This window comes from Caretta caretta, chromosome 10, assembly GCF_965140235.1.
Source record: "Caretta caretta isolate rCarCar2 chromosome 10, rCarCar1.hap1, whole genome shotgun sequence".
Classification (NCBI taxonomy): domain Eukaryota; kingdom Metazoa; phylum Chordata; order Testudines; family Cheloniidae; genus Caretta; species Caretta caretta.
The window spans coordinates 36,459,234-36,478,918 of record NC_134215.1 but is presented as its reverse complement, the minus strand read 5'-3'; the positions used below and the strand labels follow the sequence as shown (position 1 = coordinate 36,478,918).

At 47.1% G+C, this 19,685-nt stretch overlaps 1 protein-coding gene across 1 annotated transcript; it reads left to right on the top strand.

Moving 5' to 3' along the window:
* Window positions 1–17: 17 nt before the first annotated feature.
* On the top strand, window positions 18–16,062 carry TEDC2 (tubulin epsilon and delta complex 2). Its single transcript, XM_048868401.2, has 10 exons — window positions 18–158; window positions 1,961–2,059; window positions 3,101–3,156; window positions 3,645–4,293; window positions 6,877–6,930; window positions 8,561–8,645; window positions 9,053–9,161; window positions 9,406–9,507; window positions 12,245–12,459; window positions 15,792–16,062. The coding sequence occupies exons 1-10, from the start codon at window positions 133–135 to the stop codon at window positions 15,936–15,938; spliced, it is 1,542 nt and encodes a 513-aa protein (XP_048724358.2). The 5' UTR covers window positions 18–132; the 3' UTR covers window positions 15,939–16,062.
* The last annotated feature ends 3,623 nt before the right edge of the window (window positions 16,063–19,685 follow it).

The window sequence follows — 19,685 nt, the reverse complement described above, 5'->3', positions numbered from 1 at the left end:
GGGGCCCGGCCTGCGCTAGGTGGCGCTGGCCCGGCGGGGCGGGGCTTGCGACGGCGGCAGTTTGCAGGAAGCGGCGGGGAGCGCGAGGGGTGTCCCGCGCCCGAGCCGGCTCCGCCCGGCCTCCCCCGCAGCATGGTGCCGGCCAGCCGTGCCCGCAGGTAGGGGCGTGTGCGGCCCCGCACAGCTGGCGCCCCGCACTCCGGGCCGCCTCTCCTCCCTAGCGTTGTGGGCAGGGCCAGGCCTCGGTGTGAGGTTCGCTGGGTGAGGGGGGCTGGCGGGGCGGGGCGAGGCGAGCTAGCTGGGGTCCCCAGGGGAGCGGTATAAGGGGGGGGTGGGAGTGGGGCTGGCAGGCTCCTGGGGGGCCAGCTGGGGTCCCAGCTGGGGTCCCCAATGGAGAGTGGGGGGTGGGCTGATGTAGATTGAATCGGGATGGAGCGTTCTTGCTGCACCAGGAAGGAGGAGGGGGGCCTTGGGGATCTGTGCACCCAAGCGGGGATGGGGGGAGAGAAAGAGCTGCCTCTGCTTATACTATAGCTGTATTCCTCCTCCGTTAATCCCTGTGGAGGTCCCCGCAGGGGAAGTGCAAACTCCTCTCCCCCCCCCCCCGCATTTGAAGGCTTATAGCAAAAGCCTTGCTCTCGTCTCCCCCTCACTCAGTATTGCTATCCCCAAACGCTGAAATGCCATGAGCCAAGCCTCAAAATCATGCGACTGGCTTAAAAATACAGAATTTGGGGTTCTTTGCCCTCTGGTCACATTTCCAAACTCCTCTCCACACCTCTGAAGATGAGAACCTTTTTAAAAAGGAAAGCTGTAATTCTACTCCGTGACAGTAGGGCCTCACCAGAGAAGGGGGAGGGCTGTATTATATTGCAGCTGGAGTGGAGTCCTTTGTATCCAAAGAATTAACGAATAGTGCGTGCTGATAGAGCCAGATGTTGCAGCCCTTCCTCGCTCAGTAGGACTACGGGTACGGGGTGGAGAAGGGCTGCCTGGGGAAGCCTTAGTCCAGGGGGTCTCAAGCTCAATTTACCCTAGGGCCAGTACCAGTCCTCAGATCCTCCCAGCAGGCCAATAGTGTCACTCATGCCACCCAGAACCTGCCCCCCCCCCCAAAGTCTGCTCCTCACCTGCCTAAGGCTCTGGGAGGGAGTTTGGGTGGGGGGGGAGGTCTGGGGTAGGGGATTGGGGTGCAGGCTCTGGGAGGGAGCTTGGGTGCAGAAGGGGCAAGAGGTTGGGGAGGGGGTCTGGGGAGGGGGTGGAGGCTCTGGGAGGGAGTTTAGGGGTGGGAAGGGAGTAGGGGTGCAGCACTTACCTGGGGCTCCAAGGTAAGGTGGGGTGGGGTGGGGAGCCTCTGCGTCTACTGCCCCTGCAGCTTCCCATTGGCCGCAGGGGCAGTACATGGAGGTATAGCACCGCCCCAGGGTCGCAGGGAGGGGCTGGCAGATGCTGCTCAGCATTGCTGGGACCCCGGGCCATTTTAAATGGGGGGGGGAGCACCTGGGGGCAGCAGGTGGGGCCAAGGGAGAGACCCAGCCCCAAAACTGCTGGAGTCCCACGGGCCATGAGTTTGAGACCCCTGCCTTAGAGGCAGTGTTCCTAGTTGTTATAGCAGTGTGTTGCAAGCCAGGACTCCTGGGTTTTATTCCTGATCCTTCCAGTGGCCCTGAGAGATTCAGAGATGTACCAAAGATCACACACTGCCTCAGAGGTTGAATTCAGGTTCATACAGTCCTTGGAGAGGAGCAAAGCACTGTTGTTAGGGGTAAAATGTTTTGTATTTGTGTTCAATCCACCCAGAAGGACTGCCAGTCCAATGTTTCCCCAAATGCCTAAGCTGGGGTGGATGCAGATAGGTTAAAATCTCGCCCTGCTGGTAAGGCAGCATGCAAAGCAGGAGGCAATGGCATTTGTCATGCAATAGGATGAAAGGAAAACCTAACTGTGGTTCCATTTCCAGGCTGGTTTCCATTCTCAGTCAGGCCCTGGAAGACTGTGCTGAGCAAAAGAAGAAGTTAGAGGACAATCTAACCCTATGTCGGGCCCTTCTTGGAGACTGGTGAGTCGTCAGTGGGTGGTAAAAGATGACTGAAAAGCTGCTCAAGATACTTGCATTGCTCAATGTCTTGTAGAGGCAAGGAGGGAGCATAGCCTAGTGTCTAAAACTCAGAAGCAGGAGTTGGGAGAGCTGGATTTTATTCCCAACTCTGCCATCAAGACTCTGGGTGGTAACTAATTGTGTTTCACCGGTATACTGATTCTGATGTCATAATGCTAATAGCTTTCTGGTTGTCCAGAGAGTCTTTTAGAAGAACAGGGCAGACCTTGATGTCTAATGTAAGAATACAAGCTGAAAAAAAAATTCTTAGAGAAGTTCATAAAGGGGTGGGGTTGTTTGTCCATCATAAATAAGGAAGAAAAAGAAAGTGGGCACAAACCTACTTCCTTCTTCCCTTAGTGGGTCCCCTTTGGTGTCCCAGATCATGGCAGAGTGTGCAAGTCTTGTGGTCGTGAATCCTTTGTTCTTGTGCATATTCTTTCACAAGCTGCTTTTAAAAAAAAATCCTCAGCATTCCAGTGCTGATTTCCCAGCATTCTGACTTCCTGTTAATGGGGTACAGCCTTGTGCTCGTCATGCAGCCAATAATAAAACCCTTTTATTTGCTCCAGTACCAGGTAATCCCCTGCTCAAGAGCTGTGCTTTTCTGTTTCCATGGATCAGCTTTTTGTGCTTGTGAAGGGATTGGTCTGCATTGCTGGCCTGAATGAAGCTTTAGGCAAATATCTCCCGCCCCAGTCCTGACCTGAAGCACCTCCTGCTGTTTGTGTCTTTTCTCACCCCCAGCTCTGCCAATGCAATACTGTCCAGTGAACGGTGCCTCCCTGCGTTCTTACTTGGTGGGAGGGATGCAGGAGAGAAGGGGGGGACTGACTAAAGGGTTGTGTGTGTGCTCTGGGCTGTCTAGTGTCCCCTGAAATTCTCCTGCTGGCCAGGCCCTGCTCGAAGGATAGGGGGCACTTGGGTGAGCTATCGTTAACCCTGGCTGTCAGAGTACAGTCACACCCTTCATGTGTTCTGTCTGTGTTTCTTCCTCCCCAGGAAGGTGCAAACTCCTGAGCGTCCAAAGCCGGAGAATGGCCCAAAGGGTGACCAAGGTGAGGCTTTTTTTCTTGCCATCTCTGTGTTCCGTCTGTGCTCAGTCTGGCCGTTAATGATCTAAGCTGCTTCCTGGGAATTCCCTCTGATGTTCCCTGCTAACAAGGGGCCTGATTCTCTTCTGTGCCTCCGCTGATTTCCATGGATTTAATCTGGATTCACACCTTGGCAACTGAGAGCAGAATCCAGCTAAGGGTCTTGCCACCACATCTGCAAGCCTGAAAGGGATGTCTGTGAACGTCACCTGTTTGTGGAAGGGTTGGTCACTGCGGAGAGATGTCAAGTCCTGCACGGTTGCCATCCATCCTGACTCTTTCAGGAGTTTGCCAAGCAGAGACTGCAGGAGTGTAGTGAAAAGTCCCTCTGCTTCCTTGTTATAGATGATGGCTCCTCTGAGAAATGCAGAGGGGTGAGCCAGTGTAGTGAGGAATGGGGAAGGAAGGGGCTTGTTCAATATGGCTTCCTGATACACCTTCTGCTCTTGTAGAGAGTGAGCCTTCACCCAAGGAACTGGAGGAGCTGGAGCTGCTGAACAGAGCCCTTGAGAAAGCATTAAGAGTCCGGAAAAGCACCCTGCGAAATCCTTCGGAGGCCCTAGGAGAAGGAAAGAAGGCAGCAGAGAAGAAACCTGCTACCAGCGCTGTTAGAATGCAGCAGGCACCCTTGTCTAAAGAGAGTGTCCCTAACACCATCAAGGAGACATCTGTGTGCAAAAAGGCTGTCTCATCCAAAAAGCTCTCTGCTTATATGCTGAAAGCTCCCTACAGGACTGATCCTGTGAAAGCACCAACCAGCCAGAGCTCCAGGGCTCCAAAGGTGGCTGGGAAGGGCTCCACTAAAGGGGCTGCTCTCCAACAAGCGAGGAAGACTGTGCCAGCTGCCAGTGTGAGTCAGCAAGAGTTCTCTGCTGCTGCAGAACCATCTGGCTCACCCAGATCTCCCCTGCAGCAGAGCTCTTCTTCCTTTGGAGGCTCTGCTAGTGCCGAAAACTCGGTAGCTGTCATCCTACAGGGAGTCGAACCAGAGAATGACTGTCCTGGTTCCTTGGCAGAGTCTCCAGTGACACAGAGTCATACAGTAGGAGATATCCCTGTGGGGAGTACCATGGCCCGCACATTCACCCTCCAGGAAAAGGGGTACGTTCTCATCAGCAGGCACCAGGAATCTTAGTTTGTTCAGTATTCAAACTCCATTTCTCTTTTTAGCTCATCCCCACAGGAGCTGATCTTTCCCAGCATTCACCGGAGCCTAGTTCTGTGTCATTGCTGCCCCCAGTGTTGCCTTTAGAATTACCAAGGAGACCCCTATTTTAGATGCTTATAACTAGGCTTGGCAGAATTTAGTTTTTGTTGTTTTTATAATTTTGATGAATAATACCAATGTTTATTTTGAAGATTTTTTTATTTTTCTTGACTTAATTTTGTGCAACTGTGAAAATTTATGGGTTTCAAACTTTTTTTAAAATTTATCAATTTAAATTTTCACAATTGTGGGAAATTATTGGGGGGGGTCAAACTAATTGTTTTATGAAGGCAGATACTGAGATTCAAAAGGTTAAAGCTTTATAATAGTTAAAACACAAATTGTCAAATCACATGTCAAAATATACAAAGGAAGTAGCCATCAATCTAACTCTAATAAGTTCTCAAGTAGGATTTTTCTTACTTTGCCTAGCTGTAAATTTCTGTTATGGATGGAAGTGTTTTTTCACTGATTTGAATGTCTATGGTGAAATCGACCTGTATTGACATTTACCGATTAAAAAGTGAATCCTTCCAAGCCTAGGTATAACTTTAACCAAATTTAATAAAAATAACCCCTTGGATTGATGTTTCTTAGACCAGCTGTGACTGTTTTGCAAAGCTTGCTTAGTAAAATTCCCTTGGACCTTTGTTTTATTTTAGATCCTTTTTTTTTTTTTTTGGCAGTTAAGTGTTTTGAATGCCATATTTTATACTCCCCAAAAATGGCTTCACACTTAGCAAAGCTGACATAGACTTAATCCCAATAAGGATGGTGCCTTTGATGTATTGCAAAAACATATGATTAATGAAGAGCATCCTGACCTGTACAGAGGTGTTTCTCTTAGGAATACGCTACAGTGACCACTACAGCCTGGGAAGATTCTACCTGGATTTAACATATTTTTGCCCATTGATTTCTCTGAAGTTATGCATGGGATATGTGAAAAATGAATTTAGCTGGTGCTTAAATTTTTCAAAAGTGCCTACGTCCCATTAGAAGTCAATGGGACTTAGGCTTCTAAGTCACTTAGGTGCTTTGGAAAATTTTGGCCAATAAGAACACTGTCAGATAATAGCAGGCTGGCTTTGAAATCAAATCAATCAGTGTCTTATTTTAATACAGTGATACTCAGGCTGAGGCTCATGAGCTGGAAGTGGCTCTTTAATGTGTCTCCCTGTGGCTCTTTGCAGCATGTGATTTTAAAACACTGTGTGATAGGTTAATAACTTGGATTGGTTAATAATTAAATCATGATTCTTTTACTATGTTAACCAATTCTAGTTGATAAAATAATACTTGATCATTCATTTTGCTGTGAGAATAATATATATAAAAAATAGTAAATGAACCAATGGAGTCACACAGCTGTGGCTCATTTGGGTAATGTTGATCAGTAATTTGGCCCCTGATACACTGAGGTCTGAATATCACTGTTTTAATATATAACTTTTTTTTTAAAGGGAATTACAAAAACTGTTATTGGAGCAATGCAGTTCAGATGTGACTTGCACCCAAGCCAGGAAATGCAGCTATGAGTTCTGCTGCTGCTACAGTTTAGCTGCCTCCTGTGTCTGCATGAAGGCAAAAGATAACACCGTTCACATAGCAATGCAGTGTGCACAAGGAGACCTAGTGTTGCTGGGGGAACCAGAATTTGAATATGCCAATTTATTTGTTTAAAATCCTCGTTAATGCAACACTGCAGTGCTTACTGGGTGCGCAGGTGCTTAGTTAGCTCTAAACTAACTGGCAGCCCAGGTTTTTGCAAAAGTAATTTGAGGGATTTCACTCCACAATTCAGCGCCCCCAGTCTCTGCCATGAGGAAGGGAAAGATAAAATGCCCCCCATTTCTCCTCCACTTCTTCACATGTCCCTCATGCTGCCTTGGAGCAATGCTGCTGGGGCTGCTGAGCCTCGCTAGGCACAGCCATGATGATTGTCATTAGTGAGAGATTTCACTGTGTCCATCCCTCATCATCCTGCAGTGTCAGCTCCCTTTAGCTTGGGCAGCCTTAATCCTGCAGCTGCTGGTCTGCTGCCAAGATCCTGCTTCCAAGTCTGTGTTCCAGCTTGTGGGATGAGATCGCGATGGGGTTTGGACACATGCACAGAGCATTTCAGCTCCAGGTGGCCAGCCCCCCTCTCTCTCAGAGTGATGGTGATGGGTAGTCGTGGCTCTTCTCAGGCTGCTCAGTGGTCACTCTGAGCTGTGCAGTTCCCATTCCTTCAGGGCTCGCTGGAGATGGTTGATTGGGCAGCTTGGGGGATGCTTCTTCTGGCTGGTGCGGTAGTTGTTCGATGCATGGAGAGTTCAGTCTCCAGAGCAGTCAGGCTGGTGCCTGTCACCAGCACTAAATTCATTGCAAATTTAGACATCACTATCCTCAAATAAAAGATTAGGAACAGGGTGCAGTGTCCTGATCCTGCTCTGCTGCGCTTTGGCAGTCATTACTGAAGACTCTCTTCTTTGCAGGTCTTCGTTGAAGCTACCGCTTCCCTATAGGAAAGCCTATTCCAGGAACTCCAGGTAAAGCTGTCACCACCAGCCCTACTTGGGATTCTTTCCTGGTGGCGGGGGAGGTGTAAAGGGAGTGGCCTGGGCTTTGCAGCCTGATGGAGAGGAAGCCTAAAAGATGCTGTAGCATTTGAGGGGCATTGGCAGAGCTGTGTGGAAAGCCTGAGACTGGAATAGCAGGGATTGCTGCAGATCAGACTTGAGGGACCTTGGCAGAGCTGTGCATGGGAGCTTGCATGGAGCCTGCCAGTGACATTCTAGCCAGTGACGGTACGCTGTCGCTTCCAAGGGCACGAAAGCTTGCAAAATTCACCCCAACATTTTAAAAATATGAAGAATTCCAAGGAAAGTCATGGTCTTTAGCCTGTATATAACTTTACAGTGGTGCAACTGTATTTGCAAATACTCACCATGAAGTTAGAGACCATCCCCTGCCAGTCCCAGTGCTTTTGCTGGTCTGATTTTCAACATCCCAAACAATGGGGCTCTGACCCACTTCCTTTGGGAGATCATTCCACAGCTTAATAGAACCCACTGGGGTAACACCTGTCCTGATGCTCAGCATAAGTAGAACTCGAAGAGTCACTGAGTCCAGTCCCCTGTTGTTGCAGGCCACCTGTCATGTGAATCTGTGAATTTATCAACTTAAACTAGTTAGGTTGTTCCAGAACCTCCCTCTTCTGAGGGCTAGAAACCTTGTAATTTCCAATCTGAATTCAGAGCCAGATACACGTTTGTTCCTAACATTGCACCTAGCGAGTGTGTAGTGTCCCAAACAATTTCTCCCCTTCTTGGGAATTGGCACCTTTCAAATGCTTGCAGATTATCATCAAGCCACCTGCTAGTCATCTCTTAGCCAAGTACATAGATTTCTCTGATTTTTCTGTGCAATTTTAGTCTCTTTACTGCTTCTTTGAACTTACATGGCAAAGTGAAAATAACCTACCAGTTTAGCTCTGTGTTCCCGAAGTTCCCTTGCAGGGGAAATGCATCTAACAGGGTCTTAGCTATTTTTTCCTATTCCATTAATCTGGCTGTTTCTCATTATAACTTTCCTCTGAAAGCTGCAGTTTTAAAATGTTTATCTTGACAGAGTTAAAACTTAATCTAGTAATGGGGCACACTAGCCCATGGGTCAGCCAGCCACATACTGGGTAGTTATTTTAAATGTACTGCTGCTATCCCTCATTTTCTGCAGTAGGTTTCTGGAGCGTGGCTGAAATACTTAGTCTCATGTGGCCATATTCTTGTAGGTGGTTGGGTCAGTGCAGAATTATGGAGACCTTGTGCAAGTGGAACATATCCCACTGTCCGCTCACCTCCCCCATTCTTTGTACAAGGCTCTGTGTTCCCAAGAGACCCCTCGAACACAAGATTCCCACCTGTCTGCCCACCTTGCTGATATCCATTTTAATGTTCCTGGAGCACCCTAGTGGAGGCGGCACCATCACACCTCTTCCCACACATGCTGTCCTGCCATAACACGCTGAATTAGAGAAACCCTGGAAATCTTTCATCTAAGGAGAAGCTGGTGGAAATCACACAGGTGCTCTGGGGAATATTGTGCCATGTACAGGAATATCTGTTGCCTCTGCGTGTATTAACACCCCCCCCCCCCCTCCGGTTTGTCTTGAATTTTCAGACTGTGGGAGAAGTGTCACCTGTGCCAAAGCAGCTCAGCCACAGCTGCTGCAAGGAGTCGCTTTCTAGAGAGAATGCAGGCGACCGTATCCTTTTTTACCTCTCCTGCCCTTTTAAATGATGGCATGCAGCCACATGGTGCAGCTTGATGGGCATCCTCTTCAAATCATCGGAGCTGTGCCTGTAACAAAAAGATTCCTGTCCAGAGCTCGTGGAAAGGGTTCCATTCCCACTGCAGATCTTCACTATTCGCGGAAACTTGGGTATTTTAATGGAGATGAACCGAGCCATTAGTAAACAACACATTTAGACATCCTTTCTCCCCCCACACCACCTCCATCCTCTGCAGCATCATCTTGTGTGCTGCTTGCCCTTTACATCTGTCCTGGAATCCTAAAGAACTCAGCCCTGGGTGTGAGGGTGGTGACCGAAGGAAGGGGTTTGCCATGCTAGCACTTGGGTCTAAAGGAAATGCTCCTTAAGCTGCTGTAAGTTTTGTTCCTCTGCACCAGCCTTTAGTTCTGCAGAGATAGAAGAGGGGGTGATGGTCCTGCGTGATGCATGTTCTCTCCTGAGCCAGTACATGGAAGCTGAGACCACAGGTAAGAAATGCACTAATGGCAGCTCAAATTATTTCCCCACCTGCCTGTGTCTTACCAGGTGTACTCAGCTGTCTGTGTCTTAAGGAGACCAGAGCAATGAAAGGGGCAGGTGATAGTCCCATTCCCTGCTTTGGAGTAGTCAGATATGGTACCTATCACTTGCTGGTGTGGGGTTGGGAAGTAACAGAATTACTGAATCGTGATGTTTCTGTGTAACCTCATAGCTGCTAGCTTTCCCCTCCAGGCTACCCAACTTGGGAGAGAGAGTATGAATGTCTCCTGACCCTGGAAGGCCTGCAAGACACAGCATCCCAGTGTCTGCACAAGCTACAGCTGCTGCGTGCAGGTGAGGCCAATATCTGTTATACTGGTCAAGTGTCTAAGCAGTCTGTCTTGTTTGAGCAATAGTTTGGTGCTTATGATTAGCTTGAGACCCATGTTATTAGATAAAATGTCAAAGATGCAGCTGAGGGAGGGGGAACTCATGGACTGAGTGTGTTAATATTACTGGTGGACTAAAGAGACTGGACTAGTATTATGGATATGATTTTGTCACAGTAAAATTATGCATAATTCACAGCACAGTCACAGTAAAAAGAAAATTAATTTCACGCTATGGTCACAGCAACAAAATAATTGTGTAATAAGGGAATGTGAACATAAATATGCATTTATTAACACAGTGTAATGTTTCTGCTAAACAGAATTTAATGCAATATAGTTTTATTTTCTTTGCAAAAGTAAGCTATTTTGGAATTTCTTATTTTTGTACAATACTTTTTTCAAACAACCATAACAGGAAAGTGTTTGATTTTCTAATAAAATAACTTTGTGATCCTTTTTGGTTAACTTCAATTTACACGCGGCTGTGATTTTGTTCCAAGTTATATACTGAGTGTGTCACTTTTGATGCGACATCTCTCATCCCTGAGCACATTATTAAAGATGAGAATGATCTTTCTGTGTCCACACTGTTGACTGGTGCTGCTAAGCATCACAGGGTAACCACTGCAAGAACTGGAAATCAGGGTTTCATGCTTCTCCAGACCTGTAAAATATCATCGCTGCTCAGTTCTTGAAATGCTTCTCAGTAAGCCCAATATACTCTCTTTGCTGGAATATTGTCTACACACAGTGGGATATTTTCAAATGTCATGGCCTTAAAAATGTTTCGGTGTTTTGCTTGATGTAGCTGAAATACATTGCATGCCCTGAAAGAAGCGTTAGCGGATGGGCAAAAGTGGGAGATTGAGTAAGTTTCCGTATACAACTTCATTTTGGTTTCAGAGTAGCAGCCGTGTTAGTTTGTATTCGCAAAAAGAAAAGGAGTACTTGTGGCACCTTAGAGACTAACAAATAAATTTGTTAGTCTCTAACTTAATTTTGAGCTTTCTAAAAGTGCAGTTTTTGTTGCTGGGTGTTGACAAGTTTCAGTGCAGCTCTTGGCCTCCAGCGCAAGATCGCACATGTCATTTCTTACTTGATGAGCACGAACTGTGGGCCCTTCGTAAATCATGAGAGTATTCATGATTTGGGATACAGTTTTCTTAAGAGCTTCCAATTCTTCAATAACTGCTTCAGATTGGCAGAGATCAACAATCTCTTCAACCTGAACTGCTCTGACCAGTAAAAACAAAGCAAAACAAAAACCACACCCCACAAAATGTAATCCTCAGCATGTGCAAGGTTATAAAGACCTGCTTTTAACCAGCTGTTCCATCTGGTTATTACTGGGGCTGGTGGGATGCAAAGACTTTTCCCTTATTCCATTAAAAACACATGAAAGCGCGCTTTCCTTGCGGGATAAGCAGGTTTATTTCATTTACTTTTTAAAATATTTTCCTTCACAGTTTGCTAAAAACTTAAGCAAATGTGCCATGCATGTCAGATGTACAGCATTTAAAAACAAAGGTTTCAAGTCTTGACCCCAAGCTTTCCCCATGTTTGTGGCATTATCTGTCACAACTGCAGTGCTGCAATCAAACGATATTGGGAATTTTTCAAGTTTCCCTTATTGCCTAGCTTGCCATTTTAAAATTAACTGCTTCCAGAACCTCACAATTCAGCAAAGACCCTTCCAGCTTGTTGTGTTCACCTTCAGCTGAAGTATCCACATTGTCACTGCTGGTTGGGAAGGGGAGGGCAAGAATATTAAGCCGATATCTGTCTTCAGCATCAGTAGTTTCATCTGGTACAATGCTGATTCCTTCAAAAGCTTGCAACTTTTCTTTTAATTCTTGAATGTCATAGTAAAAAAACCTTGGGTAAGTAAAACTTTTAAAAACTGGTCTCACTAGAGCAGGTTGCATATTAAAAATCTTCTCAGTGTTGGATTGTCAAGGGTAAGGAAAAGGCTTCTGTTAATTTTAACAGCTCTGTAACTGTTTTCTGAAGTTTTGTGTTCTGTTTTCCTCCACTTCTAAGGCCCCTCATTTGTGCTTATGTGTTGCACTTTCCAGATGCTTGTCACAACTAGTTTTTTCTGGTAAAATCAAGCTGACGTAAAATTTTTCTCCACTTTCATGAAATGTTTTGGGATTTATCACTGCTCAATTTTGCCATTTTACTTGTATTTTGTTGCTGTTGTCCTGTTTACTGTTCAGGGGTTCATCTGTTCCAACCACTTTGACTCCTTCCCTGCTGCTGACGCTGCCAATAATTTTAAAGCCATGATCGCTTCCTGTTTACGCAAGTGTTCGCTGTCTTCATGGTCAAGTTGAAATACATAGAAAAATTCACAGGTTCTATTACAGTGATAACCGCCTGTGACATCATTGTATCCTTATCATTAGTGGAGACAAGGATTTAAATCTCTGGTCGCAATTGAAGCCATTGCAACAATTTGTCACAATCATTATCAGTCTCTGTTTAGAAAGGGCCTGGTACTGGACTAGTAAGGGAGGTTGCAAGTCAGGAGGGAGATGCACTGGCCACCGTGTGTAGCAGAAGCTTGGCCTGTGCCTGGTTGTATATATAACTACCAGTCCAGCATTTTTTATTTTTATGAACACTGAATTCATCCAAAATTCTGGAAGAACAAATGGAAATTGCTGATTTTTATTTGTACCCTCCCGCCCCAACAGCTGCGGAGTCCCAGATGGCGGTATACCCAGCAGACTGTGCTCACAGAACGGGGACCTCCCCTGCAGATTGTGCTCCACTCAGAGGACGAAGATGTGGGGACACAGGTGTCCTGGCAACACCTCTCCTTTTTTACTCCAGCTGCCAGGAGCTGAGGGACATGGCCACCTTGAAACTGCAGGTGGTGATGTTGCGCCAGCAAATCGACATACAGAAGGTAACTCAACAGCAGAAATACATGATGGGGGGCAGGAAACAGCAGCAGCACAATTAGCTCTAGTAGAAGCTTGTTCCCAAGTCCGGGGGTTTGCTCAGCATGTGCATGTCCTGTCACCCTCGGATTCATTTCAAAGATGCATTTGTTGTTAAGCCAAAAGGGACCATTGTGGTCATCCATTTAGCTCCTGTATAACCCAGGCCATAACTTCTGATTGAACTGGAACGTTAGAGAGAGGAGGTGGATGAGGCAATTATTGGACCAACTTCTGTTGTTGAGAGAGACAAGCTTTCGGGTTTACACAGAGCTCTCCGTTATGGTTGGAAAACTGTACTCAGACAGTCACAGGGAAGTTAAACAGATGGTTAGCATGAGTAGTTAACACGTATTTAAGGGGACCATTCAAGGCAATGTCCTGTTAACACCTCTCCAGTCGTTAACTACTTGTGCTAATGGGTTTTAGTCCATGAAAGCTTACGCTCAGATAAATTTGTTAGTCTCTAAGGTGCCACAAGTACTCCTCATTCTTTCTGCTGATACAGACTAACTCGGCTACCACTCTGAAACCTGTTCCACCTTGTGTTAGCTGTGACACTCAGAATACTGTACCTTTCCCAGGCCTGAAGAAGAGCTCTGTGTGAGCTCAAAAACTTCTCTCTTTCACAGGCAGAAGCTGGTCCAATAAAAGATATTACCTCTCCCACTTGTCTCTCTAATATCCTGGGACCAACACTGCAGGAACTAGACCATGTTTATTAGACTTTGTTCTTTTTTCAGTTTGTTGAGGGAGGGGTTTGGTTTTTGTTTTGTTTTGTTTTTTCTTAATACTTCTATTGTCGGGAGAACATCATCCTAGTCTATTCTTTGTCACATTAATAGCTAGAGACCCGAATGGCAGCTGTTGCCTCAGTTGTGCACCTGTGTTATGATCTTCCCCTGTACTACCTATCAGCAGTCTAGCCCCTCCCGTGGGGCCAGAGAGGAGCACTATACTCACATTCCTTTGGTCTCCGGCTGCCCTGCTATTGACCTTGACATTGCTGGACCACAAATAAGAATGAGAAGAGAGATCAATCTCCACACCAGCTCAGAGCTGGGTGCCTTCAGCACAAAGGATTGCCCTGAATTATTTGCAGTGATTTAGCTGTACGGACTCCACTCCCCGGGTCTGAACTCTCACTTAGAACCTCCAGACTGGGCTAAGAGCCCTGTACCCAGAGGTGAAGTGTGGGGGTTTAGCCATTAAGTCATCCCCTGGTCATCCTACAGCTGCACTTTGACATGCCAGTCACCTGAGCTGAGTGAGGGACATGTTGGAAAAGAAACTCTAGCAGAGCAGGAAACCCTCATGAGCAAAGGGAGAGTTAGGCTATGTCTACACTTGCAGAGTTTTTGTGCTGTCAGTTTCAACAGGGATAGTGAACTGGTGAAGGAAGAGCACTGGTTTGTGTACTCACTTACTTCCAGAGGCATCAGAGAGTGTTTACATTTGCAGCACTTCCATCCCTGATGAGAGCAGCGCACTGAGGGCAGCTATCCCACGGTGCAGCTCTCTCCATTTTGATGATAGGTCTTGTGGGAAAGGGTCAAGGGGGGTTGATCGCGGGTCCCTGCACAGCCTTCTCTCCCCAAACACTGATTAGATCCAGTAGCTCAGCATTGCTCCAAGCAGGGGATCATTTGCTCTGTGGAGCAGGCATTGTCACCTGGCCAGATAAGTGAGCACTTGCCAAGAAAACGGGAAGGGGAATTTCAAAGTCCTTGGGGCTTTACAGGGGGAGGGGTGGATGGCTGTTTACCTGGCGTCAGAGCAGCAGAGCTGCTGGCCAGAGTGGTCACCAAGGCACTGTGGGATAGCCTGCGGAAGCGAAAAGCTCTGTAAACAGGAATAGCGTGTCTTCACTTGCACATCACCGCAAAAGCATCACCGGTAAGAGCTGTATGCCTCTCATGGAGGTGGTTTTCTTTTTGCAGTGAAACTTCTGAGTTTCACTGCAAAAAGTCATTGGCAAGTGTAGACGCTCCCAGGGTTTTTGTGCAAAAAAGGGACTTTTTCCGCTTTAAATGGCAAGTGTAGACATGTCCTTATTGTTATCTAACTGCATGCCCTGGCTGTTGGCAAATCCCTCTGCACCTGCTGTCATACAATAGACCTTCCTGTGATTAAGTCCTGTCTTTAACGTCAGGCCTCTGTTTATGGCCTGTCCCTGTGCCCTATCTAGAATGGTGGTTGAAACCTCCTGCCTAGATATCAGGGTGACCACTGGGGCTGGAACACTTGTTACAGTGGGGATGCGGAAAGCCAGCTAATGAACCTGTAAACTGTGTGTATTCAAAAGCAATGTGAAAAAGCACGGTTCATACCACATGAGTGCAGCACAGCTCTGGGATTCTCAAGAATTGCACAATAATGCTAGCTTCGTTCTGACAGCACCAGCAAACTTTTCACCATGAAACCTGGGGGTGCTGCAGTACCTGCCGCACCCCTCGTTCCCATGCCTATGCGGGTTACTGCCCTCTAAATAGATAGATGCTTTATGTAGGGTGAGTTCTGGAGTCCCGAGATTGGTGAAATACTTTGCAGAGGGTGAGTCAAATGAGTGCAACATAAACTGGCTCTTTCCAACCTGCCAGTGCCCACATGTCTGTGGCCCAGGCCTAACCATTTGCTGCTGGGGCCTAGGTGGTGGAAATGCCAGGAACTATAGAAATTAAAGAATCCTGTGGGGTCACATTGCCCTTCTGCCCAGTGAGGCAGGACTGTTTCCATATCTTCTTGGATATGTGAACTAGTCTAGTTTTAAATTAATCCAGTGGTAAGGGTGGAAAGGGGCTTCTGTCACCCCCTTTGGGAGAAGTGTGAATGCAGCTGTTGTTTTAGCACTCCCACAAGTACTTCAGACCTGCCATTTGCATAGCTTTGTACATGAGTGTATTCTGAAGCTCTTTCCAAAGGCTCAGACATTCCCATTGTAATGGGTGGAGGCTGAGACACAGAGGGTCAGTGACTTGTGGAGGGTCAGACAGCTCTGGAGGCCGTTGTGTGGGAGTGGTATAGCCATATGTGGTGAAAGATAAGTAGCGTTATCTGTACTATGCTGCCCTACAAGGTGTGTTAGGGTAACTGTGGGTTACTCTGTGGTGCATCTCCAATGAGCAGAGAATGGACACTTTGATAGTTACATCTGACGAAAACAATCCATCCTTCGGCAATTTGGATATGATTACCCCTAATGCCCTGCCTAGCTTTTGCTGCTTCATACAACCACTGGGAGGTCCTAGAAATGTGCTCTGTCTTTCAACCTGCTGCTGCGTTGTTTGCTTCCACCCAGGTCTTGATAGCCGAGCTTCTCCCCATTCTGGAATCCAGGCTCCCTTGTGATGATTCTCCATCTCCTCTGTACCGCGCAGTTTACACCCAACTCTGTGAAGGAGGTGAGCGGTTCCCTGTGCTGATGAATGATGAGCTGCCAGACTGACCCTGCATCCAGCCTGCTGTCCTGCCGGCTGTCCCCAAGCCCAGAAATAAACTTTTCTTAGTAATTTTTTTCCCTCTGCCCACCTGACAAACAAAATTAAATTTCACGCTGGTTGCTAACTCCATTTCTTTCTTAAATCATCTTCTCTACCTGAGAGTTAAGGGGTACTGAAGACAAGGGCTTTGAAGTACCACTACCTGGGGCTTACCATCCAACAGGTTACCACGAATAGTACAGTCCTTTACCTGGATCACCTTCAACTGTGACCCTGTCTGCTCCAACTAGCTAAGAAGGGCTGAGCCACATGGGTGCTTAGATGGGAGATGTCCATGGAAAACTCAGGTGCTGCAGGCAGTAGAGAGGTTTGGGGTGCAGGAGGGGGATCAGGGCTGGGGAAGAGGGCTCTTGGGTGGGGCTGAGAATCAGGGGTTCAGGGTGCAGGAGTGGACTCAGGCTTGGGGCAGAGGGATGGGTGCAGGGGGTGAGGGCTCTGGCTAGAGGTGAAGACTCTGGGGTGGGGCTAGGGATGAGGGGGTTGGGCGTGTGGGCTGCCCCAGGGCTGTGGGTGGAGGGCGGGGGAGAGAGGACTCCCCCAGTTACTGTGTAAAACATGGAGCAGTTCTCGCTGCAGCAGCTTGGGGCTGGGGGGAGAGGTGCCTCTCCCTGGCTGTGATGCTCCAGTGGGCCTGGGCCAGGCCCAGGGAGGGGCTACTCTCCCCCAGCTGTGGGAAGTACAGGCAGGGCAGGTCCATGCTGGGGGAGAGGCATCTCTCCTCCCCGCAGCCTTGAGCCCCTGTGTGGGGCTTAATAGGCAGCTGCATGGCCACACAGCTTAGAGGGAACCTAGGTTGTGATAGTGGGAATTTTTGCTTGAGAGTCTCAAAGCATTTACATAAATGGTCTCTTTCAGTCCCCATCATCCCTTGCTCAGTCCCCACCCCCTCCTTTCAGAAACCATTTCCCACACCATTATTTTATCCTTCTGTGACCATGGTCACTGGAGGGGCCACTGTGAGATTGCTGAATCAGAGCAAACGGCAAAGAATAGGGCAGACAATCTCCAAAATTGGCAGTTTATTCTTATAATTAAATTCACCATGGCAGTAACCAAACAGCTTCTGTAATAACTTACTGGTTATCAAAAAGCTAAAATACAGTTCACTTTAAGCAATCCACCCTTTGGTGCCCACATCTATATAGTGAGGCTTATTGAAAACCTTATTCACCATATATAATGTTCTACCAATCCCAAGAGATTGGACACACATTACCCACCAGGTCAAAAAATATTTCAGATCTTGCCTAAATATACGCACACAGCCAATTCTTATTAACTAAATCTAAAATTTATTAAAAAAGGAGAGGTTTCAGAGTAACAGCCGTGTTAATCTGTATTCGCAAAAAGAAAAGGAGTACTTGTGGCACCTTAGAGACTAACCAATTTATTTGAGCATAAGCTTTCGTGAGCTACAGCTCACTTCATCAGATGCATACTGTGGAAAGTGTAGCAGATCTTTTTATATACACACAAAGCATGAAAAAATACCTCCTCCCACCCCACTCTCCTGCTGCTAATAGCTTATCTAAAGTGATCACTCTCCTTACAATGTGTATGATAATCAAGGTGGGCCATTTCCAGCACAAATCCAGGGTTTAACAATAACGTCTGGGGGGGGGGGGGTAGGAAAAAACAAGGGGAAATAGGTTACCTTGCATAATGACTTAGCCACTCCCAGTCTCTATTCAAGCCTAAGTTAATTGTATCAAATTTGCAAATGAATTCCAATTCAACAGTTTCTCGCTGGACTCTGGATTTGAAGTTTTTTGTTGTAATATCACAACTTTCATGTCTGTGATCGCGTGATCAGAGAGATTGAAGTGTTCTCCGACTGGTTTATGAATGTTATAATTCTTGACATCTGGTTTGTGTCCATTTATTCTTTTACGTAGAGACTGTCCAGTTTGACCAATGTACATGGCAGAGGGGCATTGCTGGCACATGATGGCATATATCACATTGGTGGATGTGCAGGTGAATGAGCCTCTCATCGGCCTCTCATCGGGGCATGGCCCAGCTGCGGCTACTTCCCCAATCAGCCATCCCCATAGAATCATAGAATATCAGGGTTGGAAGGGACCTCAGGAGGTCATCTAGTCCAACTCCCTGCTCAAAGCAGGACCAATCCCCAACTAAATCATCCCAGCCAGGGTTTTCTCAAGCCTGACCTTAAAAACTTCTAAGGAAGGAGATTCCACCACCTCCCTAAGTAACCCATTCCAGTGTTTCACCACCCTCCTAGTGAAAAAGTTTTTCCTAATATCCAACCTAAACCTCCCCACCTGCAACTGGCGACCATTACTCCTCATTCTGTCATTTGCTACCACTGAGAACAGTCTAGATCCATCCTCTTTGGAACCCCCTTTCAGGTAGTTGAAAGCAGCTATCAAATCCCCCCTCATTCTTCTCTTCCACAGACTAAGCAATGCCAGGTCCCTCAACCTCTCCTCATAAGTCATGTATTCCAGTCCCCTAATCATTTTTGTTGCCCTTTGCTGGACTCTTTCCAATTTTTTCACATCCTTCTTGTAGGGTGGGGTCCAGAACTGGACACAGTACTCCAGATGAGGCCGCACCAATGTCAAATAGAGGGGAACGATCACTTCCCTCGATCAGCTGGCCCCAGCCACTGCCCTCTCCAGGGCTGCTTTTAACCCCTTCTATTTTAGGAGCAGGGTAGCCACCCTGCTACACAGTTCAATAGGTTATAGTGCAATAGGCAGTCCATGTGTAGAGTTTGTTTTAATTCTTTCATGAGAATTTGCAGGGATAATCCAGAGCACACCAGGAGACCTCAGGCTTGTGACTTGAACTTCCCCTGACAAAGTTTAAGCAGATCTGAGAGGGTAAGGACTAAGCCCAAAGCTTCCTTTACACTTCTCTAGCAGGCTAATAGCCTTTTAAGAGAAGACATCTCAGCAGGGGCCTTCCGGGGTGAAGAATAGGCAGTGTATATTGTTGCTTTGAAGTAAATCCCTGTGTCCTAGACACACACTGATAACTAGTTGCATTGATTAGCATAAGGCACTTAACAATTAGAACAGTTCACAGGTAGTTTACTACAAACTTCAAAGAGAAATAAAGACAATATTACACCACTAGTTTCATCTAAATGTTAATATTCCCCTTTGATCTCTGAATCAATAGACCATAGTAATGAAACATTACAGACAGGAACTGAAGTTTAGCATCTACAAGCTAATTAGATCACATTGTTAAACTTCTAACAAGATATAGGTAAACAGACAAATACAATTAGTATCTATTGTTAATCCCCCAACAATACAGGCCTACATTTCAAGGGCTTAATGCTATTTAATGTAGCTTTGCTACCTATTTACAAGGAATGGCCCTGTTTACCCAGAGGCAGATTAGAGGTTTGTGGGGCCCTGGGCCAGAGCAAGTGAGGGCCCCTTCCCACCACTTCTGCCTGCAGTCCCCCTTTTCCTCCCCACTCCCCCTGGCACTCCTGCTGGGGAGCGGGGTTGGGGCATGGGGGCCTCCCCTGCTCACTGGCAGGAGCACCAGGCAGGCAAAGCAGGGCAAGCCCTCACCCCAACCCCGCTCCCCAGCAGGAGCACCAAGTGGATGGAGTGAGTCAGGACACAGGGATGCCCGTTTTTCTGGGGGCCCCCAATTGGCTGGGGCCCCTGGGCATGGGCCCCATTGGCCCAGTGGCTAATCCGCCA